This window comes from Cetorhinus maximus, chromosome 10, assembly GCF_964194155.1.
Source record: "Cetorhinus maximus chromosome 10, sCetMax3.hap1.1, whole genome shotgun sequence".
Classification (NCBI taxonomy): Eukaryota; Metazoa; Chordata; class Chondrichthyes; order Lamniformes; family Cetorhinidae; genus Cetorhinus; species Cetorhinus maximus.
Window position 1 is genome coordinate 10,371,009 of NC_135888.1, and position 27,489 is coordinate 10,398,497.

The 27,489-nt window shown below is 46.9% G+C and overlaps 1 protein-coding gene across 4 annotated transcripts in view; it reads left to right on the forward strand.

Moving 5' to 3' along the window:
• Positions 1-27,489, forward strand: part of LOC144685438 (ras-specific guanine nucleotide-releasing factor RalGPS1-like) — a 911,907-nt gene that overhangs the window by 833,250 nt on the left and 51,168 nt on the right. For all 4 annotated transcript variants that reach the window (XM_078549928.1, XM_078549931.1, XM_078549929.1 and 1 more), the window contains 2 exons: positions 2,166-2,292; positions 19,838-19,986. In XM_078549928.1, the coding sequence (XP_078406054.1) occupies positions 2,166-2,292; positions 19,838-19,986 (276 nt within the window). The remainder of the gene's footprint in view (positions 1-2,165; positions 2,293-19,837; positions 19,987-27,489) is intronic.

Consider the following 27,489-nt stretch of genomic DNA (forward strand, 5'->3'; position numbering starts at 1 on the left):
TGTGCCGCCATCGTTGCTGGGTCTGCCCTGCCGGTGGGACAGGACATACCCAGGGGTGGTGATGGTGGTGTCTGGGTCATGATCTGTAATATATGACTCCGTGACGATGATTATGTCAGGCTGTTGCTTGACTAGTCCGTGAAACAGCTCTCCCAATTTTGGCACTCGCCCCCAGGTGTTAGTAAGGGGGACTTTGCAGGGTCGACAGGGCTGAGTTTGCCGTTGTCGTTTCCGGTGCCTAGGTCGATACCGGGTGGTCCGTCCAGTTTCTTCCTTTTTATTGACTTTTTAGCAGTTTGACACAACTGAATAGCTTGCTAGGCCATTTCAGAGGGCATTTAAGAGTCAACCACATGACTGCAGACCTGGGATCACATGTAGGCCAGACAAGGTGAGGGTGGCAGGTTTCCTCCCCTGTTATTATGGCAATCGACAATGGTTTCATGGTCTTCGTTAGACTTTTAATTCCATATTTTGAATTGAATTCAAATTCCACCATCTGCCATTGAACCCGGGTCCCCAGAGCATTACCCTGGGTCTCTGGATTACCAGTCCAGTGACAATACCACTATGCCACTACCTCTCCAGATTCTGGTGTTCCCATGCATCTGCTGACCTTGCCCTTCTAGGTTGTAGAAGTCATGGGTTTGGAAGGTGCTGTCGAAGGAGCCTTGGTGAGTTCCTGCAGTGCATCTTATGGATAGTACACACCGCTGCCAATGTACGTCAGTGGTGGAGAGAGTGAATGCTTCTGGATGGGATGGGATGCCAATCAAGCGGGCTGCTTTGTCCTCGATGGTGTCAAGCTTCTTGAGTGTTGTTGGAGCTGCACTCATCCAGGAAAGTGGAGAGTATTCAGTCACACTCTTGACTTGTGCCTTGTTGATAGTGGACAGGCTTTGGGAAGACAGGAGCTGAATTTATTTGATTTATATAGGTCTATGAGTCCCTGAAATATGTACCTGTATTACTTATCAATTCGATCTCCTTATTGGCATGGACAAGTCAGTCATATCAGTATATGTAGTAGTTTACCTCTACCAGAAGGACAAGGGCATCAGGGGCACGAAAGCAAAATGTCACCAGCAAGTTTCCCTCCGAGCCACACACCATCCCGACTTGGAAATACATGGCCATTCCTTCATCGTCGTTGGAACTCGCTCCCTAACAGCACTGCGGGTGTACCTACAGCAGGCAGACCGCAGCAGTTCAAGAAGGTAGCTCACCACCATCTTTTCAAGGGCAATTAGGGAAGGGCAATAAATGCTGGCCTAGCCAGCGATGCCCGCATCGCACAAATGGAAAAATGAAGCTGCTTTTAGGAGGCTGCCTTGTGATAGTTCTCTGTGCCGAGCTGAATGATGGTCTGTCAGCATAGTCACTTACTGCGCAATGCCTGTGCATTCAGTGAATGTCAGATTACAGAAATTCTTGTGTTTACACTGTGGGCTCAGTGGAGGACAATTTCTATATATAAATTGCCCGAGACCCTGGATTTTTTTCTCGTGTGAAACATTATAGCAGATGTAAGTGCCAACTGTTAGGAAAGTAAGTGAGAATTAAACCAGTCTTTTCCAAGTGTAAGAAGACTCCACTAATCCTCTCATTGCTGTGACATACTGGCTGATTATTATAAGCCGTACGCCTCTTATAGGTTTGCCACACACTGTATCGTGAAGTTGGTGTTCCTTCAGGGGGACAGTAGTTGTGATTAATATGCCCCATATTAATTTATTTGTCACAAATAAAGGCCTGTTTAGTTTGATAATGAAATAGAAAAAAATGTTTACTTTTCATTTACGCCACTGATGATGATGATGACCCATTAAGTAGCGACGGGTTGAGAGGTTATGGGGAGAGGGCGGGAAATTGGAGTTGCGGCCGAAATGAGATCAGCCATGATCGTAATGAATGGCGGGGCAGGCTCGAGGGGCTGAATTGCCTACTCCTGCTCCTAGTTCTTGTGTTTTATGTTCTTAAGACAACACGGTACTGTTGACTAAACTGACTCCTATGTTAATTAAAGACATACTTTTTAAGTAATAATTTAAAGCTCGGACACACAGAAATTGATCCAAAAGTCTGAGTTTAAGTTTGGAAATTAATTTTGTCACTCCCAGCGAGATGTTTTTCTTCTGTGAACAATTGGTTTTTATTTCTTTCAGGTCCCTCTGAGATTTCAGCTTCAGTGAGATACAGCCGGAGACCAACCTGTCCTGATGCCTCTGTAGTAGGAAGCCTGAACACTCCCCCGGTGCCCAGACACAGGAAGAGCCACAGCCTGGGAAACAAGTGGGTGAAAATATCACTTACATCTCAAGAGAGTTTCTCTCGAGCCATGCTGAGAACGGTTTGGACAGCCAATATCTTGTCCCAGCAGCCTTAAAAGCAATGTCTTCCTTAGTCAGTCCTCCGTGTTCTGCAGTGAGGAAATTGTTTGTAAAATTTGAATGGATGATCCTTTTCCCCTTAACATCTATTACCCTGTGGAAAATGTGGCTGAGATTTTCTCCACTGTTGGGAGAATGGCAAAAATTCCATTTCACCGCATTCGTAACACACGCCTCAAAGGTCAGTGCACTGCTCCAATTCATATAAGAGAATGTCAGCGCAGATAGATGATAAAATGTAAATGGCTCTTCCATTCAACACTCTTCTGCCATAGGATATGATTAATCTGCACTCATTCGTCACTACTTTTTGTACAATAGTCGCCAACACCATGGCAACTGCAGCCTCTACATGTGGGCCTGGTATTTGTTCTGTGTCAAAGGAAGATTGAGTAGAATGGGACTTATATTCTCTGGAGTTTAGAAGAATGAGAAATGATCTCATTGAAACATATAATATTCATGGAGATTTTCCAGCATCCGCAGTTTTTTGCTTTCATTATAATATTCATGCAGAGTTTGAGAGGGTAGATGCTGAGAGGCTGTTTCCCCCTCACTGGAGAGTCTAGGACGAGAGATCATATCTCAGAGGTAAGGGGTTGGTCATTTTGGACTGAGAATGAGGAGAAACTTCTTCATTCAAAGGGCTGTGAATCTTTGGAATGCTCTACCCCAGAGGGTTGTGGATGCTCGATTGTTGAGTAGATTCAAGACTGAGATCGACAGATTTTTGGCGCAAGGAGAATTGAAGGAAACGAGGATCTGGCAGAAGAGTGGAGTTGATGCGGAAGTTCAGTCATGACCTTATTGAATGGCATGATTGGGGGGCTATTACGGCAAATTCCTTCTTCTATTTCTTGTGTCCTTGTGCTGATGCTGTACGGAACCGACTTAAGGATTGTAGCACCTGTAACTTCAGAAAAATAATCTAGCCCTCCAGTGATTCCTTGGCTCAATTCTCTGCCAAAGTATGCAATTATCACTGCTCATTTCTGGCTAAGCCATCAAATTCTAATACAGTAGCAGGTACAAAAGACAAGACAGGCAAAATCATGTGGGTTTTCTATTTTGGAAAACTCATTTTTAATGGTTTTGCTATTTCGTTTTAAGTCATTATTGCTTTACAAGAATTTAGCTTAAAATGTCAGGCATATCTGTCCAGTAACTTTCATATCAGATTTATTTTAAAGTTGAACAGAGATGGTTATTGGTAATTGGCTGGTCCAATGCACTTAAGCATTGTTAGTTCCAAGATAAAGACCCATTAATCTGCACCTCTGGAAGTCCCATAAAATCATCAGCTCATCCAGGCCAGAGGAGTCTCAGCCATTTCCAGTCTTGTTCAGGCTTGGTTGTTAAGCACAGATTAAATTTCGGCTGTCAGCCTCTTGTAAACCAAAAATTAAGTTGTAATTCTCCGAAATGCATTAAGCGTTACATCCCTAACGCCCTTATTCTGAACCGTGCCTGCAGTTATTTGTGTGAGATTCCGTGATGGGAGTGTGAGATTAATCAAAGTCAGGGCCGAGTTTTGGAAAAACTGATGCACCTCACAGAGCTACCACTCCTAATGATTCATTTCTTGAGGCGTCTTGTCTTGGGAGCAAACAGTTTTGCAGGAAGAGGTTTTAACTGTTTCAGACTTGCAGATTTCCCCACACAGCTCACTTCACTTTTTATCCTCTCCTTCAGCATATTAATGGTACTTTCTACTGAAAATACTTGGGTAAAATGGGATTTATAAAACCAGAATCAGGATCAGTAGGAATTTAAAGGAGGTTTAATGGCACGGATTCCTTCGGTATTTTGTGTAGCACTCAAGTCACATTTGCTGTTTGTTGCCTGAAAGAGGCGAGAGTTTATATTAATTTCAGGAGGAATTGCAGATAATAATGGTGGAGAAGTGAAACAGTCAGACAGCACTTGGACCCTGTTGTGTTTCATTGGTTTACTGTATACTTTATATGTTTGAATTACTTCAGGACAGTGTAGAGTTGACACTAGTGTCTAAGTGTGCAACAGGTTTATTTACAGCGCTTTAAGACATCTCTGCAATCACAAAACGTCTGCATCATGCTTTAACCCAGCTATTTCCCTTAGCTCTGAGTCAACACCCAGGCTGAACCAATCAAGCACAGGGAGCATAGGTCAGTTACCAGGCTAACATAATCAAACACAGAACAAGTGAACAGTTGAACACGACAGACATCAAATGCCTAATTGTTTGCTCCGTTATTCTTTGCCTGTTCACTTGCGTGTCCATTTACCTATACCATTGGGGAGGCGGACATATATGAAGCAGACCTCCCCGTCTCACCTAAACCTCTGATGCCCTGTATGGGTTACAATTCAGTGGCAAAACAAAATATTGAGATTCCTCATAATCATGCTCCCTTGTCGCAAGGAGAGCTCAGAACACTGCTCCCTGAGATTGGTGCAGTTCACTCCTCTCATTCGAGTTATCCAGCAAATGATGTTTTGTTGTACGAAATTCCTACTTTGCTTATTTGGAATGTATTGGGCAATTCAAAATATTTTAGCCCCAAAAACAGATGTGGGGATGGACTGCAAATCATAGTTTAAAAAAAAAATCTCCGGACTTAAACTAGAAATCAGAAACAAAAACAAAAAGCGCTGGCAGCATTCAGCAGGTCAGGCAGCATCTGTGGAAAGCAGAGAGATTAGCAGGCAAGTGTGAACTGTTCATCAGAAGGCGAAGATATTATAGCGGAGGGGCGTTTAGAAAGGGACTGTTGTGGCATTTCAGTCACACGCTGGCTGATGCCAGCCTGTAGCTGCAGCCAATCACTGTCAGGCCCTGATCCCAAACCAACCCATGGGCATCTTCTGGGGTGGATTAGGGGAGGCTGTCAGGGGTAGACGCATAGGTATTTACAGCACAGAAGGAGGCCATTCGGCCTTTTGTGTCCACGCCAGTGTACAAAGATGTGACTACACTAATCCCATTTTCCAGCGCTTGGCCCATAGCCCTGGAGGCTATGGCAATGCAAGTGAATATCTAAATACTTCTTAAACGTTACGAGAGTTACTGACTCAACCATCCTTTCAGGCAGTGAGTTCCAGACTCCCACCACCCTCTGGGTGAAAGCTTTTCTCCTTAACTCCCCTCTTAGCCTTCTACCTCTTACCTAAAATCTATGCCCCCTGATTATTGACCCCTCTATTGTTGGAAAAAGTGCCTTCCTATCCACCCTATCTATGCCCCTCATATTCTGATACACCTCTATCAGGTCACCTCTCAACCTTTAATGCCTCCAGTGCCAATGCCACCTGGGTAAGCAGTGGCCTGTGCTATTTTTGTGGAGCTGGGAAGTGCAAACACTATTTTTCTTGATGTCTATGGTTTATATTATCCCCAGCTCATGCATAGTTGTACAGTTACTATCAAATAATAAGATGGCATGTCCTGTCATCTTTCCATGGAAAATTCTAATAGGAACATTGATCGCTGATTTTTTTTCTTTGTTATTTGTGTCCGCTCCCGGTCTGACCTGACATGTTTTTAATGGGATTTACTCTTGAATGTGATAAGCTGTGACCCGGAAACACCTTCAAAATGGCTTCAGGTTTGACTGGAGTTCCATTGTCTGAGCGAGGCACCAGAGAAACATCTTCATTCCAAATCTTGCCACCACGATGGATTTAGATTTTCAGTTAAACTTCAAGTGTATTTGTATTTTAGCTCCATAAATTATGTGTTCCCTTCCTCATAATGTTTCATGCTCGGATTTACCCTTCATTCTACTGTCGAGGATTTGCGTTTATTCTCCAGCTCTCAACGGAGGACGTTTATTTAATTTTTCATCGCAATCTGAATAATCTTTACTTTTGTTTTGTACCCTTTTTATTTTAATAATGTACAACTGTAGTTGTTTTGATGCGATGGATTGATTTGATTACTGCTGCTTCTGGTCCTCCGCCACCACCCACCTCTCCCACCCACCATGCCCCACCTTGCTGTCCCAATCTGGCTCACCGTCACTGATCTCCAACCCAATGTTCCCCCGTTTTGCCTCCAATGAAATCAGCATCCTGTGTACCCACACTGCGCCCCGGTTCCACTCACTTCTGGGCCACTGTCTCTTTCCTATCTAGCCCCTGCAGGATAGTGTACCTGAGTTCCTTCCTCATACACATAATGTGCTCCGATTGTTTTATGGAGCCTGCTGCTTTGAATGACCAGCTAATGACAGCCACCCCCCACCCCCCATCCCCACCCCCAGCACCACACCCCCCCTCCCCCACCACCACCGCCATTGTTGGAACAACCTACTCACTGATGCTCCTTAGCGCTGCTCTTAAAATCGATGCTTCTTCTCCAGAGCCCCTCATCCCTCCAACCTGGGATTCCATTTGGGGTGTGCCACTCCCTGGAATCCCATCACCCAGCAAACCTTTGGCTCCATTGACCTTTTGACTGTCCAGAAACCTTCACCGAGCAGCTTTTCCATCTGAAGCCTCGTCTCCACCACAAACTGGACTGAATTTTGTCCAATCAAGGGGCAAGGGAGTCGAGGGCCAAGGGGAGCAAGCAGGAAAGTGACATTAAAGCCACAGCCAGATCAGCCGTGACCTTATTGAATGGCGGAACAGGCTTTTTGGGCTGATTGGCCTAGCCCTGCTTCTATCTCTTATGATCTTATGAATCCCTCCAGTGAACTGTTTTTTCACTTTTCCCATTCTGCATTATTTTAGCCGTCAGAAGCTCTGCTCAGAGGGATTGATTGGCTTGTTCTCGCCTCCCCATCTCTCCCACTTCTCTCTTCTGTCTCTCACCCCTTCCGCTTCTGTCTCCTCCTCCCCTCCTCTCCTCTCTATCCCTCCACTACTTTGTCCCATTCGCCTACTCAGAATGTAGTTTAGTTACATTCCCTCTACCCCTTCCGATCTCCAACAAACCACCTCTCGATGTATTAGCCCATCTCCCCCCACCGCCGACCCTGTCTCCCATCTTATGGAAGTTCACTGGAGGGACTCATAAGACTTGGCCTCCACAGCCCTCTGTGGTAGAGAATTCCACAGGCTCACCACCCTTTGAGTGAAGAGCTTGCTCCTCATCTCAGTCCTAAATGGCCTGCCCCGTATTAAATATATTTAAGAAGGAAATAGATAGATTTCTAGAATGTAAAGGCATCAAGGGGTGTGGGGAGAGAGCGGGAGTGTGGCGTTGAGATAGAGGGTAAGCCATGATCATATAGAGTGGTGGAGCAGACTGAAAGGGCCAAATGACCTACTCCTGCTCCTATTTCTATGTTTCTATGAATGAAGAGTAAAGGGGACTTGAATCTGTATCTGGCCCGTGCTCCACCTAAACTGAGGAAAATCCTCGTTTTCATCGGTGCTTCAATCGGGAGCTGTTTTTATTGGGTTTGATTATTTTTTTTATACGGGGTCCCCCTGTGCGAGCAGTTTGAGCGTATCCAGCAAGCAGTTTGAATGAATCACCCAGCCTAAATGTGTTGATAATTAATCAATTATTGCCAGATGTGTTTATCCTAGCCCCAGGTGTACTTTTTGTTCGCTGGCTTTCATCCAGTATGTGTCTGTAAGTGTCTCGTCACGCTCTGCACTCACTCAAGAGTTCAACTGTTACTTGTCATGGAAAGTCTCAGCTGCCTCTTCATACCCAGCGATATCAGGAGCATGTCACCGCCGCACCTCCCCCCTCCCCGCCCCTCAAAAAAAAAGGCCAACATTAAACCCAGGAAGACATTATTAACCCAGTAAGACATTAAGACATGAGACTTGGGGCAGGATTTTCCACATGGGCGTCAAATACCCGACATCGGGGCAACGTGTGGTGAACAACAATTTTCCTCAGATTGGCCAATTAGTTGCCAGTGGGCAGACTCGCCATCCAATGAAGGACGGCAGGTTGGCCATCAAAGCTGGAGGCCCAATAGGAGGCCTTCCAGCATTGACGTAGCAGCAAGCTCCTTTTTTTGTTTATTCGTTCATGGGATGTGGTCGCCACTGGCCAGGATTTATTACCCATCCCTAGTTGCCCCACTAGTTCAGAGGGCATCTAAGAGTCACAGGTTGGCCAGGCTGGGTAAGGGCAGCAGATTTCCTGAAAGGGGCATTAGCCAACCAGATGGGTTTTTACAACAATCAACAATGTTTCATGGTCATTAGATTTTTTTAATTCCAGATTATTTTATTGAATTCAAATTCCACCATCTGCCATGGCAGGATTCGAACCTAGGTCCCCAGCGCATTACCCTGGGTCTCTGGATCACTAGCCCAGTGACAGCACCACTATGCCATCACCTCCCCTGTTCAAGCAAATGAGTGAGAGAGAGAGAGGGTGGCTCAAGATGGAGGTGCCCTGCTCTCCAATTTTTTAATAAAAAATAAAATCAATAGCTGGACACCCATTGTGATGGCGGTGGTGGGCAGCAGGGGGAGTGTTGGGGGGAGCCCCTCCATCAGGCAACCTGTGGCTACAGATGAAGTCAGGCAGGCAGGGGGTGCCAAGCCTAGCCTGGAGAGCTGGCATCTAAGTCTGTTGCCAGGAGGTCGCTCCCAGGCAGCTGGGCTATTTCCCCCATGCCTCCAGGTTCCAGAGGCTGACTTGAAAATCCTTGTCAGCCTCTGACAATAGGGCCATAAGTGGCCTTTAAGTAGTTCAACTGGTTGCCAGCCAATTGCCAGCCGATAGCCCTGCTGCCAACAGCCCCATCCTGTCTCCGCAAAAATGAGCCAGGGGACGGGATTGTACTGGCAAACAGGTGCGCGGAAGGCAGGGTGAATCTCTGTGCCCACCTGCCCACTGCTTTTCCCCATCAGGGCCTAAAAGTTCAACCCTTGGGGACAAACTTCACAGATGATAAAGGCCACGCGGCCCACTTACGCACATGCCCACCCCGTCACCCTAACACCCAACAAAACTCTGGCACTGACTGTCACCCCAGTGCCAACTGAACTCAACCCACCAACTGTGCCTTGAACACCTCTAAAGCGTGTGTCTATTGTGGCCAGCGTATTGTTTGCCCCCCTTTGCCTGGAGCAATTCCCGCTGACATCTGCATTAAAATAACTTTCACCAGTTTATGTAGCAACCTGAGATCTCAAGACTCCAGACTGAATCCTGATTGGTTACCAAGCCTCCGAGTGGAAAAGACAGAATTAAACGTTGGAAGCAATCATACCTTAATTAACAGAATCGGACTTTGGCTTTTAAGTGACTCCGTGGGACACTAGAATGACAATGATATTAATGGTTCGTCTAAAATTCCCCTCTGGTGGTTTTGCAATTTTAAGACTTTTGCTCAAATAGTATGCAAAATTCCTGATAACCAAACTAAATTTCTCTTACATCAGTTACTCACAAGGTAATTCCATAATCTCTGGGCCCAGCTCCCACACGTTGCATTACCTAAAAAAAAATATCATTCCTGATGCATTTTTCGCTGTACAACAAGATATGTATGATGACAATCTGAAGAGTAGTTCAGTCGAAAATGTTAAAGTCAGTTTTCGGGGAATAGCATTTTATTTTCATGTTTATACCCCATCTTCCCAAAAATGTGTTGAAGAGTTGTTTCCTCAGCTCTGATCAGTTTGAAGGTAACTTGTTCAACTCGCAATGCTATGATTCTGGAAATGATTTAGTTGGCACTTAGTACATTCCATGCCGCACAGAGTTGTAAACGTGTCCGTCACATCGCCCTGAAATTATATGGGGTCTTTTGAAATAGCGCCAATTTTGAGAAGTGATTTTTCCTCTTGCGTTTCCACTCAAACATAGTTGCACATTGCCAAAAGCCGAATCTGCCCTGAACCCATCCATTCGTGTAGCTTTTTAGAACAAAATTTTTTTATTTGAATTTTGAATTAAAAAATAATCCTTGATGTATTTAAGAATGGTAGTTTTGTGCGGTTTGACTAATGCAGCTGAAAATAGCTTCATCAAGGCAATAATAGTTTTAGTTACCGTGGCAAGCTGCCACCTGTGAGTAACACAATTATGTATTACTGAAAATAACTTGTAACAAGATCCGCACAGAACCGTTTTCTAGTTATAAATACAGCAGTCAGTTTCTGAGTAAATTCAAACATTCTTAAGCCTTTAAAACATTCCTTGCAGTCAAAAGGACCAACTTAAATTTTGAAGCTTCCTTGAAAGCCCCACAAACGAACACAGTTAGTGGAATCTCTCAGTTGTGGTTAATTCAATCTGCGAGGGTGGCCACCTTCTTAACAATAAGAGGGACCCCGGGCAGCTTTGCCTCTATTTGTTTTCTTTTGTGTGTGGCCTCCTCTTTTCCATGCATGGTACCTTAGCGCTTTTTCTCTTTCATGGGCATTTGTTGCCCATCCGTAATTTCCCTTGAACTGAATTTCTAGGAGGACAGTTAAGAGTCAACCACATGGCGGTGGGTCTGGAGTCACAGGTAGGCCAGAGCAGGTAAGGTCGGCAGGTTTCCCTCCCTAAAAGACATTGGTGAACCAGATGGGTCTTTATGACAATCGATGATAGTTTCACGGTCACCATGACTGAGACGAGCTTTCAATTCCAGATTTATTAATTGAGTTGAAATTCCACCAGTTGCCGTGATGGGGTTTGACCCAATGTCCCTAGAACATTAGCCTGGGCCTCTGGATTACTAGTTCAGCGATATTGTCACTATGTCACCATCTCACTCATGGCCTTGCCTTCAATGGGGCACCTTGTGAGCAGCGTTTTCCAGGTTGCTGCATGTGCGTGAACACTAGAGGGAACATGATCCCAGGCGTCCCAGCAACAGACTCCTAAACAACGATGAGAATCGAACTGGAGACCTGAGCAAAGCTTTGCACCCTGCCCCTTTTAACGAGCTCCACTTTACCTGAGAGTAGAGCTGACAGTATAACTCAGTGCTGACTGAACTGGCGGTGGTCTTGAAATGCGGAAACTCGCACGGGTGAGCTATTCGCTCTGGAGGTTTGGCCCGGTTTGTGGACGAGGCCAGATTGCCAACACCACATTTCTTAAACCACTGAAAAAGATCACGGAAACTTGAGTTAATGCTGAATGTAGTTTGCACTTAGGGTTCTGCAACCTTTTTGCACTGGTTACATGATCACAAGCGAATTGTGCGGAGAAAGTCAGCGCAGTTGAGCGTAAATTCCAAACTTTACGGATCAAAATGTAATCAAATGATAGATGGAGATCACTGCCTGATGTTTTTCAGCCCCTGTGTGTGTGCTGAGGAATTCCTCTCACTTGTGATGCATTATAATTTAATATTGTTTCAGAGTGAAGCTCCAGGAGGCTAGGCTGTAATTTCAATTACATCAGTTTCCAAACAAATTCAGCTTATAGGATCCACATGCCCATGTGACTGACCAGCCCCACATTTAGATAGTTTAATGCGGCTTGATGAAATCTACATTGGGTTATGGCTGCAATTTTTACCCCAGACATAATACCTTGTGTTGCAGGTCAGTTGTACAGTACTCGTGCAAATTTTCCTTTGCAGCATGGCAAAAGCAGTATGGCAGGGTTATGGGAGAAGGCAGGAGAGAATGGCACTGGGTGAAATGCTCACTCAGAGAGGCCGGTGCAGATATGACAGTCCAAACGGCCTCCTGCACTGTAACAATTTCTGTGAAAATCTGCAGTGTGTTTGAAAAGCTAAGTCTCACAGCACATCAGATTCTGGCAAACGTTGTTGGCCATTGCAAGGACGACTTTGCAATGGTTGTGCTTTAGCTGAGTAATGGCGCCTGGTGCAAACCACATTCTTAACAATAAAAAGGATCTGGGGCATTCTGTCAACAGACTCTTAAAGGACATTAAAAATGCAACAAAAGCCATGAGCAAAGCTTGTGATTTACAAGCTCCACTTTACCCTTAAGCAGAGCTGGGCGTATAACCCAGTTATACTGAACAGACGATGGTCACCAAGGGCGCAAAAGGCTAGTGAACTAGACAGAGTGAGTTAAACGTTGAATCTTAATGGTTTTACGATCATTGAAATAATTGATCACAGTTTTCTAATAAAGCCTTCACCCACTTCCTATACAAATGAGGATGTTTGGCCCACACCAGCCCCTTTTGTGCTCTGCTAGGGCACTCAGAGCTATTAATGTTTCCATTCAGAGAGGCTATAAAAGAATATGGGCTAAAAGGAAAACTTTTAGATGTTTCATTTGCTTTTTTAATCATTAGCATCTGTGTCTGTTTTACATCACGACACTCTCCGAGAGGGGAAGTGGTGTTGTCGAGACACATAGGGAAACTCGGCAGTTAACTGACGTCTGAAGCTGTGTCCGTGGAAATACTGAGATCAAGTGTTAAAAAGTTAAAAGTACTTGCTCTGTTTTTAATGTCTGTTCCCTGTCTCCACTTTCTCTGCTGGTTTCCTGCCCTCCTCTCCAACCCTGTCCTGAAAGTTATTTGACTCCTTCCCAGGATATAAATCCATAGCCAACAACAGGTTGCAATCTTATATCACCATTCGATATAAAAATCCCCCTGAGGTGATTCCCAAATTGGAAAAAAAAAACGGTGGATAAATGGCAACGGGCCACTGATGGGGGAAAGACATGACAACCAGTGACCAAGAAAAAGATGGATTTTGAATAAATTTTAAGGAGAAGCAGCAGGGCCTAAGGAAGCAGGGAAAGAGGAGGTTCTGTCACCACTGGCGACGATGGAAGGTTGGCCAGAGGCAGAAACCGAAGAATGTCGCAGGTTATTTCAGGCTGGAGAAGGAGGCACAGCTAGGAGCAAGGTAGGGGCAGGAAGGAATTTGAAGATGAGAATTTAAAATTCAAGATGTTGGGGGAAAGGCAGTCAGTATAGGGAGGGATGATGGAAAAGTAGGACAGGATATAGGTAACTGTGATAAAAACAAAAAGCTAAAAGCTACTGCGGATGCTGGAAATCCAAAACAAAAACAGAATTACCTGAAAAAACTCAGCAGGTCTGGCAGCATCGGCGGAGAAGAAACTTGACTTGGGTCCTTTGGAATTTTGGAGTGAGAAGTCAGAAAGGAGAACATGGGAGAATCAAGTCTAGAAGTGACCAAGGAACAGCAACCGTGAAGGGGCTGAGGTAGCAGAGGAGGTAGAAAGTGTCGCAAGACTGGAAATAAACAGGTTTGATGATAGATACGGTATGACAATTCAGCTTTGAGTTCAACTGTCCAGCTCAACCTGAGTGAGTTTATGAGGCAAGGTTTAGAGTCAGTGGCAAGAGAATGATGTATATTGTGGGGGCCAAACTTGATGGCTGCAGATGGCACATCACTCTCCTCCAGTACCAATCGCCCATTATTCATCTCCAAACCTTGACGAAATGTGTCTTTTGGTCATCCAACAATTGATGGAATTACAGCAGAGCTCTCATTGTGCCTTCATCCAACATTCACACACAGGCACTTCCACTAGGGGGTCACTGGATAATGATCCCATGTAGGAGCCTCATCAGGGCAATTTAGGGACATCAAGGTTCATTCTGCTGTCACAGCTCTGCCTGTGTTCAGCAAACAGGACAGACTGAAGATTGAACCTTCCTAGTTGGTATTGGTGATGACCTCACCTCATCATTGGAGATATACAGATATTCCCATTGATGAACATTCAAATGCTACATATTAACCAGTAATAACCAGGATAGAGGGCGGAATTTTCCCTGAATTGCACTAAGTGCGGTAGCGGGCGGATAAAATGGAGTCCCACCCACCGACGAAAATGGTGGGTTTTCACGCCGTATCTTCCCGAGCCCACCTCATTATTTATTCACTCCCGCGTAACACGCCGTTTCCATGGCGAGTGGGCTCCCATTCGCCTGCTCGCCCATCACTCCGCTGTTGGATCAAGCCGGCCACCATCTTTAAAAGGCAGCCGCCGGCAAAGCGCTCATCGCCCCCAGCTCACCACCGCTACCCGGGAGACATGGTCAGCAAAAGAAAAAAGACTGCAGCCCCCCGGCTTCAACAACAGGTCCCTCGAGTGACTGCTGGATGCTGTGGAGGCCCCGCCAGGGATGTGCTCTATCCCCGCTCTGGCCGCAGGATGGGCAGCAATGTCACTAACCCGGCTTGGGAGGCAATGGCAGTGGTGGTCAGCGTGAACACCCTGCAGAGGAGGACAGCCACCCAGTGCTGCAAAAGGATGAATGATCTCCTCCGTTCCACCAGAGTAAGTCACTCTTTTCATTACTCCCAACTCTCACACTCACAAACCCATCACACACCCACAGGGCCCTCACTCACTGCCAGGGACATCACCATTCACTCTTTCACACACACTGTCATTGTCCTCATCCCATCCATGGGACCACTCACCACCCACACAGGCCAGGCATGCTTATCATCCGGCCCGGCAGAAGTCCTGATATACCCTCCCCATGCAGGACAAACTGGCTCACAACAGGAGGGAAAGGTTGCTGACAGGTGCAGGGATGCCAGAGATCAACAGATCTGACAGAATTTGAAAACAGAGCCATCCAGCTGGCTGGCGATGACCAGGACTGGTCCTGTGCTGACGGTGAGGTCGGCACTGCTCTACCAAGTGAGGATCCAGCAATATCCATCAGGCAACCATGCTGTGAGTGACGTGTCCTCTTTCACAGGCCACTGCCATGCACTAATTATCTCCCCTTGCTTTCGCAGGCACATCTGCCAAACAGCAGATGGAGTCCACGACCCAGAGCCTCCAATCAATCTCCAAAGAAACTTATAAGAGGAATCTGAAGGCCCTCTCCCTGAAGTCCTGTCACAGTTGCTCACCCACACCCTCCACCAGCGCAGAGACACACACCTCGGTGGGATCTAACTTTAGAGTAGCCTCGGGATCACAATCTGGTGAGCACATCGCACTGTCTGATCCACAGCAGGCAGAGGCAGGGATTCCCAGATCCCCGGCACTCAGAGGATTGCTGGAAGCCAGAACGTTGCTAAGTCTGAGTCAGATGCTGAGCCTCTGGACTTGGTCATGTCTCAGTTGCTGGAGCTGCAAAGGCAAGCTCTGGAACATCAGGAAGGGATGTCCGCTGCACTCCTCAGATTGCAAGGCACGATGAAGGAGTCCGTCTGCCTTCACTCTGAGGTGATAGCACCAGCATGCCAATGCATCGAGGTCAACACTGGTAGGATGGTCCAGGACATCACTCCTGCACTGCTGCATGGGCTTAACTCCATTGCTGACGCCATAGTTGGCCTCCAGTAGTGTGTACGCGAGAGGGGTGTGGGGCCGCTCAATCTCACTCCAGCTTCCCCTTCTGCTCACGGAGTCAGCCAGGGGCCCTCAGGCACCCATTGGGAGGAGGATCAGCAGGTGCACAATCTGGGGCCATTTACCCAGGTGACTCTGGGAGTGTCTGGCCCATCCGAATCCCCTCTCCCTGTGACCTCCGCAGATATAGCTTCACAGGCTGAGGAGGGTGCCACTGCCACACAGCAGGACCCCAAAAGCAGGCCGGAACCCACCAAGTCTTGGCCCTCCAGAGGATGCCCGTCATCACAGACAGGGCGCCGCAGTCAGCAGGCTGCCTCCACCTCCGCTGTGGATGTCTGGGGAGCACCAAGACGTAGCGGCAGGGTTAGGAAAGTTAGGCAAAAGTAGTTGCACAGCCTGGTAACGGGTGTTAATCACTTGTACACACTGTTCACTATTGTCAATAAACTCCTAAGAATGTCTCCCTGCCTGTGGCTCCTTGTCCTGATGAGCAGTGTTCTTGTCACTCAGATGTGAAACCTTTCTGCACAAGATAAAGGCAGGTGTCTCAGTCCTGGGCCTCTTCCCTGTGCAGCCTTCAGACCAAAGTGATGATCGGCCTCACACGCCCTGGAAACATTACTGATGCCTACACCTCGGCGGTGCTGATCATTGCTGCCAGAATGTAGTGGGCAGACACCACAGAGTTCCCTCATACTCTCTGTGTGCTCTCAGCACCTTTAAGGTGGGGCTGGCCCCCATCTCTTCAGCATCTGTGATCAGTGATGCTGTGCACCAGCTCCTGAAGGGCTGAGGTGCTGAAGGTAGACACAGCATCAGATGCGTGTAAAGTTTCATGGCTGCGCCTCTGAGATGGCTCTGATCACGGAGCGCAAGTGAGCTGCCCTCAGCCAGACAGGAGTCAGACATTCTCAGAGGCTATGTGAGATCTATGGAGTATCCTCACTGCATGTTGTCATCATCCTCCTGCGATCGAGCGACTATTAGGGCCTCCACTGCATCTCCATGTCAGGAGCATTCTCAGAGGGTACTGGCGCTGCCATAAGCCAGATTGGAGTTAAACGTTCACAACTGCGATGTAAGGACCTACAGGGACACCTCACTGCATGTCGTCATCATCCCCCACAAATCTGACAGCTATGAGGGCCTCCCGAGTGCACCTGCCTCATCTAGTCAGTGTGAGAGCCTCATCCCCGTCATCATCACCACTGAGGACCCCCTCATCCTCATCCCCATCGGTGTCCTCCTAATTGGAGGAGACCTCCAGCTCCTCCATCTCCTCCTCAGCCAGCTCCTCGCCCCATTGGAATGTAAAGGGTGCAGCAGATGGCAACGATGTGTGACACCCTCTGCGGACTGTATTGCAGGGCACCACCAGACCCGTCCAGGCACTGGAACTGCATCTTCAGCATCCCAATGGTATGCTCCACCAAGTTGCCAGCTGTTGCATGAGCCTCATTATAGCGTCACCCTGCTGCAGTCTGAGGCCGCCGCACAGGTATCATCAGCCACATCCTCTGCGGGTTGCCCTTGTCCCCGAGGAGCCATCCCTGCAGCTTCTGTGGACCCTGGAAGACATCAGGGATCTGCGAGCGACTGAGAATGTAGGCATCGTGCACACTCCCTGGAAACCATGCGCATACCTGCAGGATGCGTTTCTGGTCACATACCAGCTACACATTCGGTGAATGGAAGCCCTTGCGGTTGATGAAGTCCACTGAGTGTGGCGATGGAGACCTGAGCAGCACATGAGTGCAGTCAATTGCACCCTGCACCTGTGGGAATCCCGAGATCAGGGCAAATCCAATGGCCCTTACATCCTGGCTGTCCCAGTCCCGGGTGAAATTCACAAAGTTGTGTGCCATGGAGAAGATGGCATCCCTGACCTCATGGATGCGTTTGTGGGTGGGGGATTGTGAAATCCCAGAGGTCACCTGTGGGGCCCTGAAAGGAGCCACTGGCATAGAAATTTAGTGTCACGGTCACTTTCACAGCCACTGGCAGTGGATGCCCTCCATGCCCCCTTGGCGCCAAGTCCTACAGTAAGTGGCAGATGTGAGCGACGAGGTCCCTAGACATGCGCAGCCATCGGCTACACTGGTTCTCAATCATCTTCAGGAATGGCAGGTGGTGTCTATAGACCTGGGTGTCACTATGCGACAGCCAGCCACAGCTTGCTTTCACTCCTGGGCGGTGTGTGCAGAAGCCCCTGCTGCGCCTTCTTCATGAGGTTGCTGCTCCTACCTTTGTGTGGCCAGGAGCTTCAGTGTCTCTCTCCTCCATCTTCTATGATCTCTGTAGACCATCAGGCATACGGCTAGGTCACCAGGGTCCATGATCCTGACGTGGTCCTCCTGCAGCATGAAAGAGAGAGAGACATGGTTATCATGGCTGTACTTAGCACCTTTCCTGGCCCTGTGTGACTGCCCCTTAATGCTTCCTGGAGAGTGCTGGTCACCCCTTGGATGGCCAGAGATGAGTGCGCTGCATGGCTGTCTGTCAACCTGCAACATGGGGGACACTGGTCCAAACCAGGATGCTGAGATTGCAAGGGGCTGTGAGTCCCTCCAGCAATGACTGCTACATGGCCAGCGTTGGCAAGGAGATTGTACAACATGTGCAGTCCTACTGCTCCGTGGTCCAATGAAGTGGTGGTGGACTCTAAGTCTGCGCTGGAGGGTTGGGGTGGGTAAGGTATGGAGCGCTTGGTGGCCCTTTGGTGCTTCCGCGATGCTTGCATGGGCGGGCAGGCTAGGAACCTGACCCCAATCATATCACTGTGTCTGTGCCTGATCTGTCTTAGTTGCAGAGGCCTGGTCAGTTTATACAGGTGTTCCTAATGCGTGGCCACTTCCCTCACTTACCCTGCCCCCCCCACCTCGATTGCCTGTGCGCGGGATGCAGCGCCAGGGCAGCACTTGACACCCCCCCAGCAGTCTCCTCCGAGGCTGGCCAGCACTTGACCCTAGACACCATCCCACCTCACCAGTTGCCTTCAGGGCCGGGCATCAGTTTCCCCCACCCCCCAGTGCCCCTGAGGCCTGTAAACAGCGGGCGAGCTGTGGAGAAGCTGCTGCTCATTCACCTCCGTTCCCCCAAAGTGAAGGCCGCCTAGTTCACGTCGCCTGCGCGCTGATGTGAAACACGTCGGCGTGCTTTCCCGCCAACATGAACAGACGATAGGGCGGGGCTCCAAGAGCCTGGTGGGATGGCCTTTTTATTATATGCTAATGTATTACAATTAGCTCCCCGCCGACCGATGGTGTGAAATGCGGCCCACCATCGGCAGGCTGAGCGGGTGATCGCGATCTGTCTTTACGCCGTCGTGAAGCAGGTCGCACCATATTTTCCGCTCACACCGCCTATCACCCCCGCCACCAACCAGCTCAGAAAATTCCACCCAGAGTATTCATCTTAAAATAAGACCAATGGCTACCATGTTCAATGAAGCTGCTGAAACTCTCATCCGTGCCTTTGTTACCTCTAGACTCGACTACTCCAATGCACTCCTGACTGGTCTCCCATCTTCTACCCTCCATAAAAGCTTGACGTCATCCAATGAGCTGAACTTGGACCAAGTCCCATTCACCCATCACCCCAGTGTTCGCTGAGCTACATTGCCTCCCAGTCCAGCAACACTTTGTCCTTTTTGTCCAACTCCTTAACATCGCCCGGCACTACCTCTGCCTCAGCTCGCTTACCATTGAAGTCCTCATCCCTGCCTTCACCCTTTTTTTCAAACCCCTGCATGTCCTCCCCCCCCATTTTCTGTCTGTAACCTTCGCCTCTACTCCAGCTCTACAACCCTCCAAGGTATCTGTGCCCCTGTAATTTTGACCTCTTATGCATCTCGATTTTAATCACTCCAAGATTGGTAGCTATGTCTTCAAGCTCTCAAGTCCTAAGTCTGGAAATCCTTCCCTAAACCTCTCCACCTCTTGACCTCTCTTTCCTCCATTAAGACATCTTTAAAATGTACCTCTTTGACTGAGTTTTGTCCATCAGTCCCAATGTCTCCTTATGTATTTGTCTTATTTTGCTTCATAACAGTCCTGTGAAGTGTCTTGGGGGACATTTTATTGCATTAATGAGGATATATATAACGTATATGTATCTTATATATATGTAAAATATATACATAAATACAAGTTGTTGTTGAGGTGCAGTTTAAATGCTGTTATTGGCTCCGCTGTTAATAAAGGAGACGACATTAGCACTTTACCTTTTGACCAAGTCAGATATTTTCTCTGTTCCAGTGTGATGTGCCAACTTAGTGTCATTGAAAGTAAAAGTGCAACATTCCCAACAGAGCGTCCACGACACCTACTGGATGACAGTGTTCTCGAAGGTCACAGCCCTGCCAAGAATCAGGAAAGTTCCATTTTTTCCAATGGAGTTTCGATAGGTAAGGGTGATGAACTTGCACATGCTCTTTGCCTGATGAACTAGAAACACACTCACGACATCTCCCACCTCACACCTCTGATGCAGTTTGTTAGGATCGCTGAAGACAGGCAGGAGTTTGCTAAGAAACACCTATTTGTATAAGATTGTATGGGCAGGGATTGGGTGCAAACAGGTCACACATTCATGCCAGAGAGAGTCAGGTGGAAAATGCACCCCCCCCCCCGAATCGATTTCTTTTCAATCTGTTTAGGAATTTTTATTTAATTTTTCCTTATTGTTCCCCAATAGCAACCACAATTCCCAGTCAGAAGGGAGTAATCGGGTGTGCTGCTTTGTCAGGGCCTCTGCTGACATGACGTAGACTTGTACACGGACAGGAATCCAAAGGCAGCACCGAGTTACATAACCTGCAGGGAAGGGTGCCGGTCCCTGCTTCCTGCACCCCGCTGGTAGCTCAGCTGAGTTTGGGAATTCACATGAGGATTGGGAGTGAGCTCACACACGAGTCGCACACTGTTTAATTATGTTGACATTACCTGTCTTGATGAATCTGACTGTAACACTTTAAACTATGATTCAGTTTTAGTTCTCGCCCCACAAAAATCAGACCCCAGATATACATGCAGCTTAAGTTAAGGTGAACCTTAGTCTCACTTGCTCTTTCAGTGTACCTACAGCAATAACAGCTTTCATTTGTATAGCACCTTTAACGCAGTAAAACATACCCTGGTGCTTTCTACACATCATTAGCCAATATACTCGAAGCTGCTTATTTTTATGACCTGCGGTCAACTTTTCTACTTTGCTACTTTTCAAAATTGACTTGTGTGCCTGTGTGTGTAGCACGCAGGTCAGTGTAAGCCTGCGTTACGGGTTTACAAACTGCCGGCAATGAGGGAGCACCACAGCTGAAAGTCCACTCTGCTGCTGCTGCTTTTGTTTGGGTGTTCAGAACAAGTGTCATTTGAACAGCACACACTCAGGTTGGTCTGCAGGCCTCACTGGTGCCAGCGATGTGAAAAGGCACATCACTGGCCTTGTTGATTTTCAATAAAGGAAAACAGAACACGAGATATTCTTAAGGTTCCCCTCACGCAGCCCCTGTCTTGGGATGAGCCAGACTCTTCATAACAAAAACAGAATTACCTGGAAAAACTCAGCAGGTCTGGCAGCATCGGTGGAGAAGAAAAGAGTCGACGTTTCGGGTCCACACGGCCCTTCAACAGAACTGAAGTATAGTTAGGAGAGGGGTAAAATATAAGCTGGTTTAAGGTGGGGGGTTCAACCCGGTACAGAGCTTTCTGACCCCATGTCCTCTCCATTATCAAGAACCCTTGACCTCAAACTCCTTAACATCGCCTGGCACCACCTCTGCCTCAGCTCATTTGCTATTGAAGCGCTTACCCGTGCCTTCATCCCTGTGAACTATTCCAATCTTCTCCTGGCTGGCTTCCTGTCCTCCACACTCAGTACACATCAGTTCATCCAAAACTCTGCTGCCTGCATTCAAGTCCCGTTCACTCATCACTCAAACGCTTGTTGACCCACATGGACCCCCAGTCCTTTGGGACATTTTACCTTGCGAAAAGCACTATTACAAATGCAAGCTGTTGTGATGAGATTGACTGAGTCATGATAGAAATATAAATACCTAATCAAGAGAGCAATTGCGAGCAATTTGAACTCTTAAGTAATTTGTATCATGGGAATGACGATTACGCTGTTGCTTTGGTTCTCTTCCAAAGGAGAAATGGTTCCAAATCGTTTTAGAGAAATTTAGGGATTAACAATGTCATTTGGGATTAACTCAGCAGCCTAGCTCCAATAAACCGACCGCCGCCCACAATCAGCACCGCATCGCGATTTCATGCTGGCAGGTCAATTAAGGCCAGTCCAGCGTGAAACGCGAGTGGCAGCGCTGAGTGCTGCCTGTGCGGAGGAGGGGTGGGGGGTGGAGGGGAGAGCAAGCGGGCCAAGAGCAGACTTCAGGCATGCACGCGAGTGAGCGCTGCGTCATCTCCCTGAGGCACGGAGCTGCCTCAGGATGATGAAGAGAGAAGGAAAAAGAATTTTAAACATGTAAATGTCGTGGAACATATCCCCTCGTGTGTCTCCGTCACATGAGCAGGGACATGATATTGATTCAATTTGAAAACTTTTATTTTATTATTATTTGCTTTTTGGAAACCTCAACCCACCCGTGGATGAGGTTTCCAAAAAAAATGCAAAGGCCGCTTACAAAAAGTTTAATTTATTGGATTATTTAATGGCCTTAACGGGCCTTTTAATTGTCGGCGGGCGTGCTGCCGATTGAGGCGCGCGCCCGCCCGCCGAACTATCACGCGACTGCGTGTTGGCGTCGACACGCTCGGCCGACGTCAACGCATGTCGTTTCACGCTCGAGCGGGTCGGGCGCGTGCCCGCCCACCGAGTGTCACTTTCTGCCCCACGGGTCCGTGACCTGATCCTCATTCTGACGAGGTCAATACACTTCAACAGAAGTTTCTTATTCAACTAGAGTAGGTCAAGCTTTGATATACACTTGCAAAGGCTTGCATTTATATAGCGCCTTTCCCAATTTCCAGATGTCTCAAAGTGCTTTGCAGACAACGAAATACTTCTGAGGGTAGGAAACATGGCTGCAAGGTGATACACAGCAAATTCCCACCAACAGCAACACAATGATGGCCAGATAATCTGTCTTCTCGTGATGCTGATTGAGGGATAAATATTGGCCCGGGTACCAGGGATAACTCCTCAGCTCTTCTTCAATAATAGCGTCATGGGATCTTTTACATCCCATTGAGGGGCTCAATTTAACATGTCATCCAAAAGACAGCACCTCCGATAAATCAAGGCTACCTCAGCACTGGAGTGCCAGTCTTGTTCCTGGTGCTCAAGTCCTGGAGTGGGACCCGAACTCAGAAGCTTGCGACCCAGAGGTGAGCCTGCTCTCAACTGAGCCACGCCTGCTCTTACCTGTTGCTTATTATATCTAAAACAGTTAATCCTTCGGGATATTGAAATGGTATGCTTCAACTTAGAGTTAGTCAGCTTCCACCTTTTGGTTGCTGGAGCTGTTTGCCTGCAAGCGATCCAACAATTACAGCGTTTGAATTATGTTTCAAACGTAATGGCCCTGATTTTCCCTGGATTTTAAGTTACACCAGGTGCTCTGAGTCAAATCTGGGTCAGCTGCAACGATTCTTGCCCATGATTCTGAGAATGTAATAAAGCGATTGGAGGAACTTGAACTGATCTTCTACTCGTTGCGTACAGTTTGGCATCATTCATTTTAAGCTGTCTCTTATTAAACTGGATGGTGTGCTTACCTCCTGGGTTACTGTTTGACTGGAGGCAAAGGACTGGATATTTCCTGGAGCCAGGCCAATTCCGGAGACCCTTTGGGAACAGTGGGCGGGACCCGGATAAGGAAGTCCCGCCCCATTTCTGACCGATCCTATATTTGTTGGAAAGGAGAAGGGCGTGGGGCATGAATCACACAGCGAAACCTGAACTTAGGAGGACCATTTGAAATTAGTGCTGAGTTCCAACAGATCAATTTTTGGCCGCTCCCAGGGCCTTAACTCAGTTTGGGAGTCACAAATTGATGGAATGGACGTTAATGCTCTTGAAGGGTAGATAGGGTCTAATTGTCATGATCTGAATTGTTTTAAATCCCCATCCCTTTAAATATGGAAAGAAACAGGCTGAAGCTTAGAGTTTAAAAAAAACATCCTCTGCTTCTCTGCTTTGATTAACCGGTCATCTGGTGTAAGTTACTAAAAAAAATTACCGTCTGTTCCTGCAGTTTCAATAAAGTTCTTGTTGACATTTCCCAATTGCTGTTATTACAGCTGAGGTCATTATGAATGCTTGGCTAAGTTTCAAAATCTGAAAGTAACACTTCTCTCAGTGGGAGGGCTGAATTTACATTTTGATTGACAGTTTAAAGAAGCTATTAAAATATTAGCTGTCTTTGAAGTGGTTACTGAATAGAAGTTTGTTTCAATAAACACATTGAACACTCAAGGGATTTAAAATCTCTGAATGGGTTTCATGAATGGGAGTTTTTTTCAGTATCAACTGTGTATCCATGAGAACTCGATTAGATTATTAGAAGTTGATTTTTTTCATCTCCACATGGCCCCTGAGGGCTGCTGATGGTGGATACTGGATGAGTGGTTATGGAGGTGGCATAGGGATATAAGGTGGCATGGAGGCGGCATGGGGTTATGAGGGGCCATGGGGAGTGGATGGGGAGCGAGGAGTGAGGGCTGGAGGACATAACAGCTTCTTAAACCAACTTGGACAAAGTTCCAGAGAACAGAGGCGGCCCTTCTGACCAATCCGCCTTGGCACTCGCCACCCCCATGGCCGTCTACGATGCGCTCCTGGGGTTGGCAGTGTCGACTCTATCCTGCCTCTGCCTCCACGGAGCGAAAATAGGGTGTAATGGGGCCCTTTAAACCAAGGTGTGACGGCCAAGTCAGGAAACCTCCTGACTCAAGCTACTCAGTAGCAAAAATCCGGCCAATAAAGCAGCACTGACGAGGGCCACAGAATTTAGCCTGGGTCTCTGGAAGGCGCTGACTTGAGGGGGTGAACAGCCCTTTCCTAGTTGTGCTTCTCTTCCTGAGATTTGATATCAGTGATCAGATTGGGTTTAATCAGTAGGGAAAGGCAGTAAATATTGCTACTCTGAGATGAGGCTGGTAGTGACTGGAGGACGCGTAGGGCTAATTTATCTTCAATATCGCCCACCATCCATTAGTTTCCGTCATGTAGCCACCTTCTTCAAACCTGCAGGTTTGTTGAGGCTAAATGTGTTGCCAGACTATGTGAACGGGAAGATGCACAATGTGCGCCCCGGTAATAAGGTTGCCTTTGGCTGTGAGATGAACATTTCGGAAGGAAGGTCCCAAAAATGCTCTGGTAATGAACTCTTATCCTTAAGCATCACACTTGAATGTCCCGCACTTGGCTGTTCTATAATTGTTCTCAATTATTTTTAAATAGCTAATGGTCTTGATATAAAGAGAGAGATTTTAAATGAATCCCGGCAGCTATGTTGGAAATTAGAGAAAATCACAAACTAATCTTAAGGGATAACTTCTCAGTCATTAACATATGAAACAAATCAGCCAGCTCGGTTGAAGCCTTCAGTAGTAAATTGACTTGATGCCTTATTTGCCCAGGAATAAACTTATTTTTTTCAAGTCCATGGATGTGAGCATTTATTGCCCATCCCTAACAGATATGGGGTTTACTTTTAATTTTTCTGAGTGAATTTTAATGTTCTTATCAAAATGTTACCAGGCGCCTGGGTGGTGTTTGAAGTTATCACCCAGACCTTTGGTGTTCAGCATTATTACCCTAAAGACGTATCATTTGTTAACAAATCTGCTGGAGCTACATCACTGCAGTTATATTAATGTAGGTGCCCTGAGCCTGGTAGTGAAGAGCTTCTGAGCTGCTTGTGGCTTAAACCTTGTTAGCATGACCACCCATTCAACTGTTTTCCCAGTAGATTATGTCCTATCTGACCAACTGGGGAAGCTAAAGGTAACCTATGGATCCAGACAAGAAGTTGAAATATCCAGGCAAACATGGTTTCACTTTCTCCGCTGTGAACGAGGAATCCAACAGAATTTCAGGCTGAGCTACTGGTGAAATCTTGAATTTGGTCATATAAACAAGCGAAGAAACTGAAATGGATGGTGGCATGGGAATGGTGAAAGAGTTCAACGAGCGGGAAGAAATACTCCTGTAGCCTCAGGAGAAGTGCTGGGATCAAATCATTCACTCGATGGTAATGACCCCTTCCCCAACAGTGTCCAAATGGACAAGGAACTGAACAGGCAAGTGTGGAGTACACTGTAGTAGAAGATGCCTGAGGGTAGAGGGAAAATGAGGAGCGCAGCAGATAAGATTCTGATGTTGCCACAAAGACAGAGACCAAAAGAAGTCATCTTGAAATCTTAGTTGGTGCTGAAATATGCTGTGAAGAGTAATTAACTTCCTGTACACCTGTAAAATTGTTCAATACGGTAACTAATGCAGTGGCAGTGAGCAATTGTAATGGTCAACTAGTTACGCACAGTGACTAGGCCACAAGTCCAGAAGATGGACATTGCCCCAATCCGTTGGAGAGCAAAGGCATATGTGTTCCAGTTATCTGAGCTGTTGTTCTCCCTCCCTTGCTGCCCTCCCTTGCCCAGCTTTGCCTTTATGTGTACATAACAATCCAGCTATGGTTTAGCACGTTTGCCCACTCTGACCCTGTTGCAAATAATTTGACCCCATGCAGGTTTCCTTTTGCCACCTCAGAGGTAATTATCATCAGACTAATCCAGGGATGTCCCTGTCCAAGACTTACCCTCCTTTAGTTCAGTCATTGAGTTGCTGCTGACCTGAGTTCAGGGGGCATTGACATTTGGAGAGTTCAAGAAACCCTACAAAAGAGAAGCTTTCATTGAACTTCCAGATGGCTTTGTCCCCTGCCTCTTTGGCTTGATGTGAACTGCACTGTGCCAATTGAAGATTACCGGTTGGTAACTGAAGTTACCGGTTATGTCAGACACATTTCAAGTCTTGTGAACAGTTAAAACACTTGGAAATGCCGTCTGAAGGTGGGCCAGTGAGACCGGAAGAAATGAATGGCGAGGTGCTGGGAATGAATTTCTTACGCTGGCCATGGTTCCTTTGAAGTTGTTTTCAAATTGCCATTCGACCCCATCGTAACGGAGTCTCTTTACGGTGCTCGGAGCATTGACATGACTGCTGGCTGGTTTTGCAAATGCTTTTCTTTCAAATAGTATAAAGATAGCAACATAAATTGGGAGAGGCAGTTTCAACTTTAGTTGATACCATTTGTTGCCAATGTGCGGCCACTTCAAGAGGATATGGTTTCTGAAAATATCAAACAAGGAAAAATGATTCCATGATGATCCTGTTTCTAAAGCCAAACTGCCTCCTAGTATTCACCATGGCACTTGATCATGATTTAGTCCTATATTCTGAACATTAATCTATCAGTCTGTTAAATGATAAGAGTGGGAGAGGGAAGGATTATTACAGACTTTTAAGCTGCTTTTCACCACGTGTATTTTGCACTTTTGCTTTCAATTAACGGGAACCGGGTTTGGATTTCTAATGTAGAACATTCCATTTCTCCCTTCATTTAATACAGAAATTGTATCCGGCCTAACCTGTCCATCATTCGTGCTCCCAGGGGTATTTTTAAAAAATATTTGAAAGAAACAAAATTTTTCCAATTTGTTTTTTCCAATTTTTAAAAATGTATTCTTCCATGGAATGTGGGCATCGCTGGCTGGGCCAGCATTTATTGCCCGGTCCTAACTGCCCTCGAGAAGGTGGTGGTGAGCCGCCTTCTTGAGCCGCTGCAGTCCCATGGGGTGTAGGTACATCCACAGTGCTGTTAGGAAAGGAGTTCCAGGATTTTGACCCAGCGACAGTGAAGCAACGGCAATATATTTCC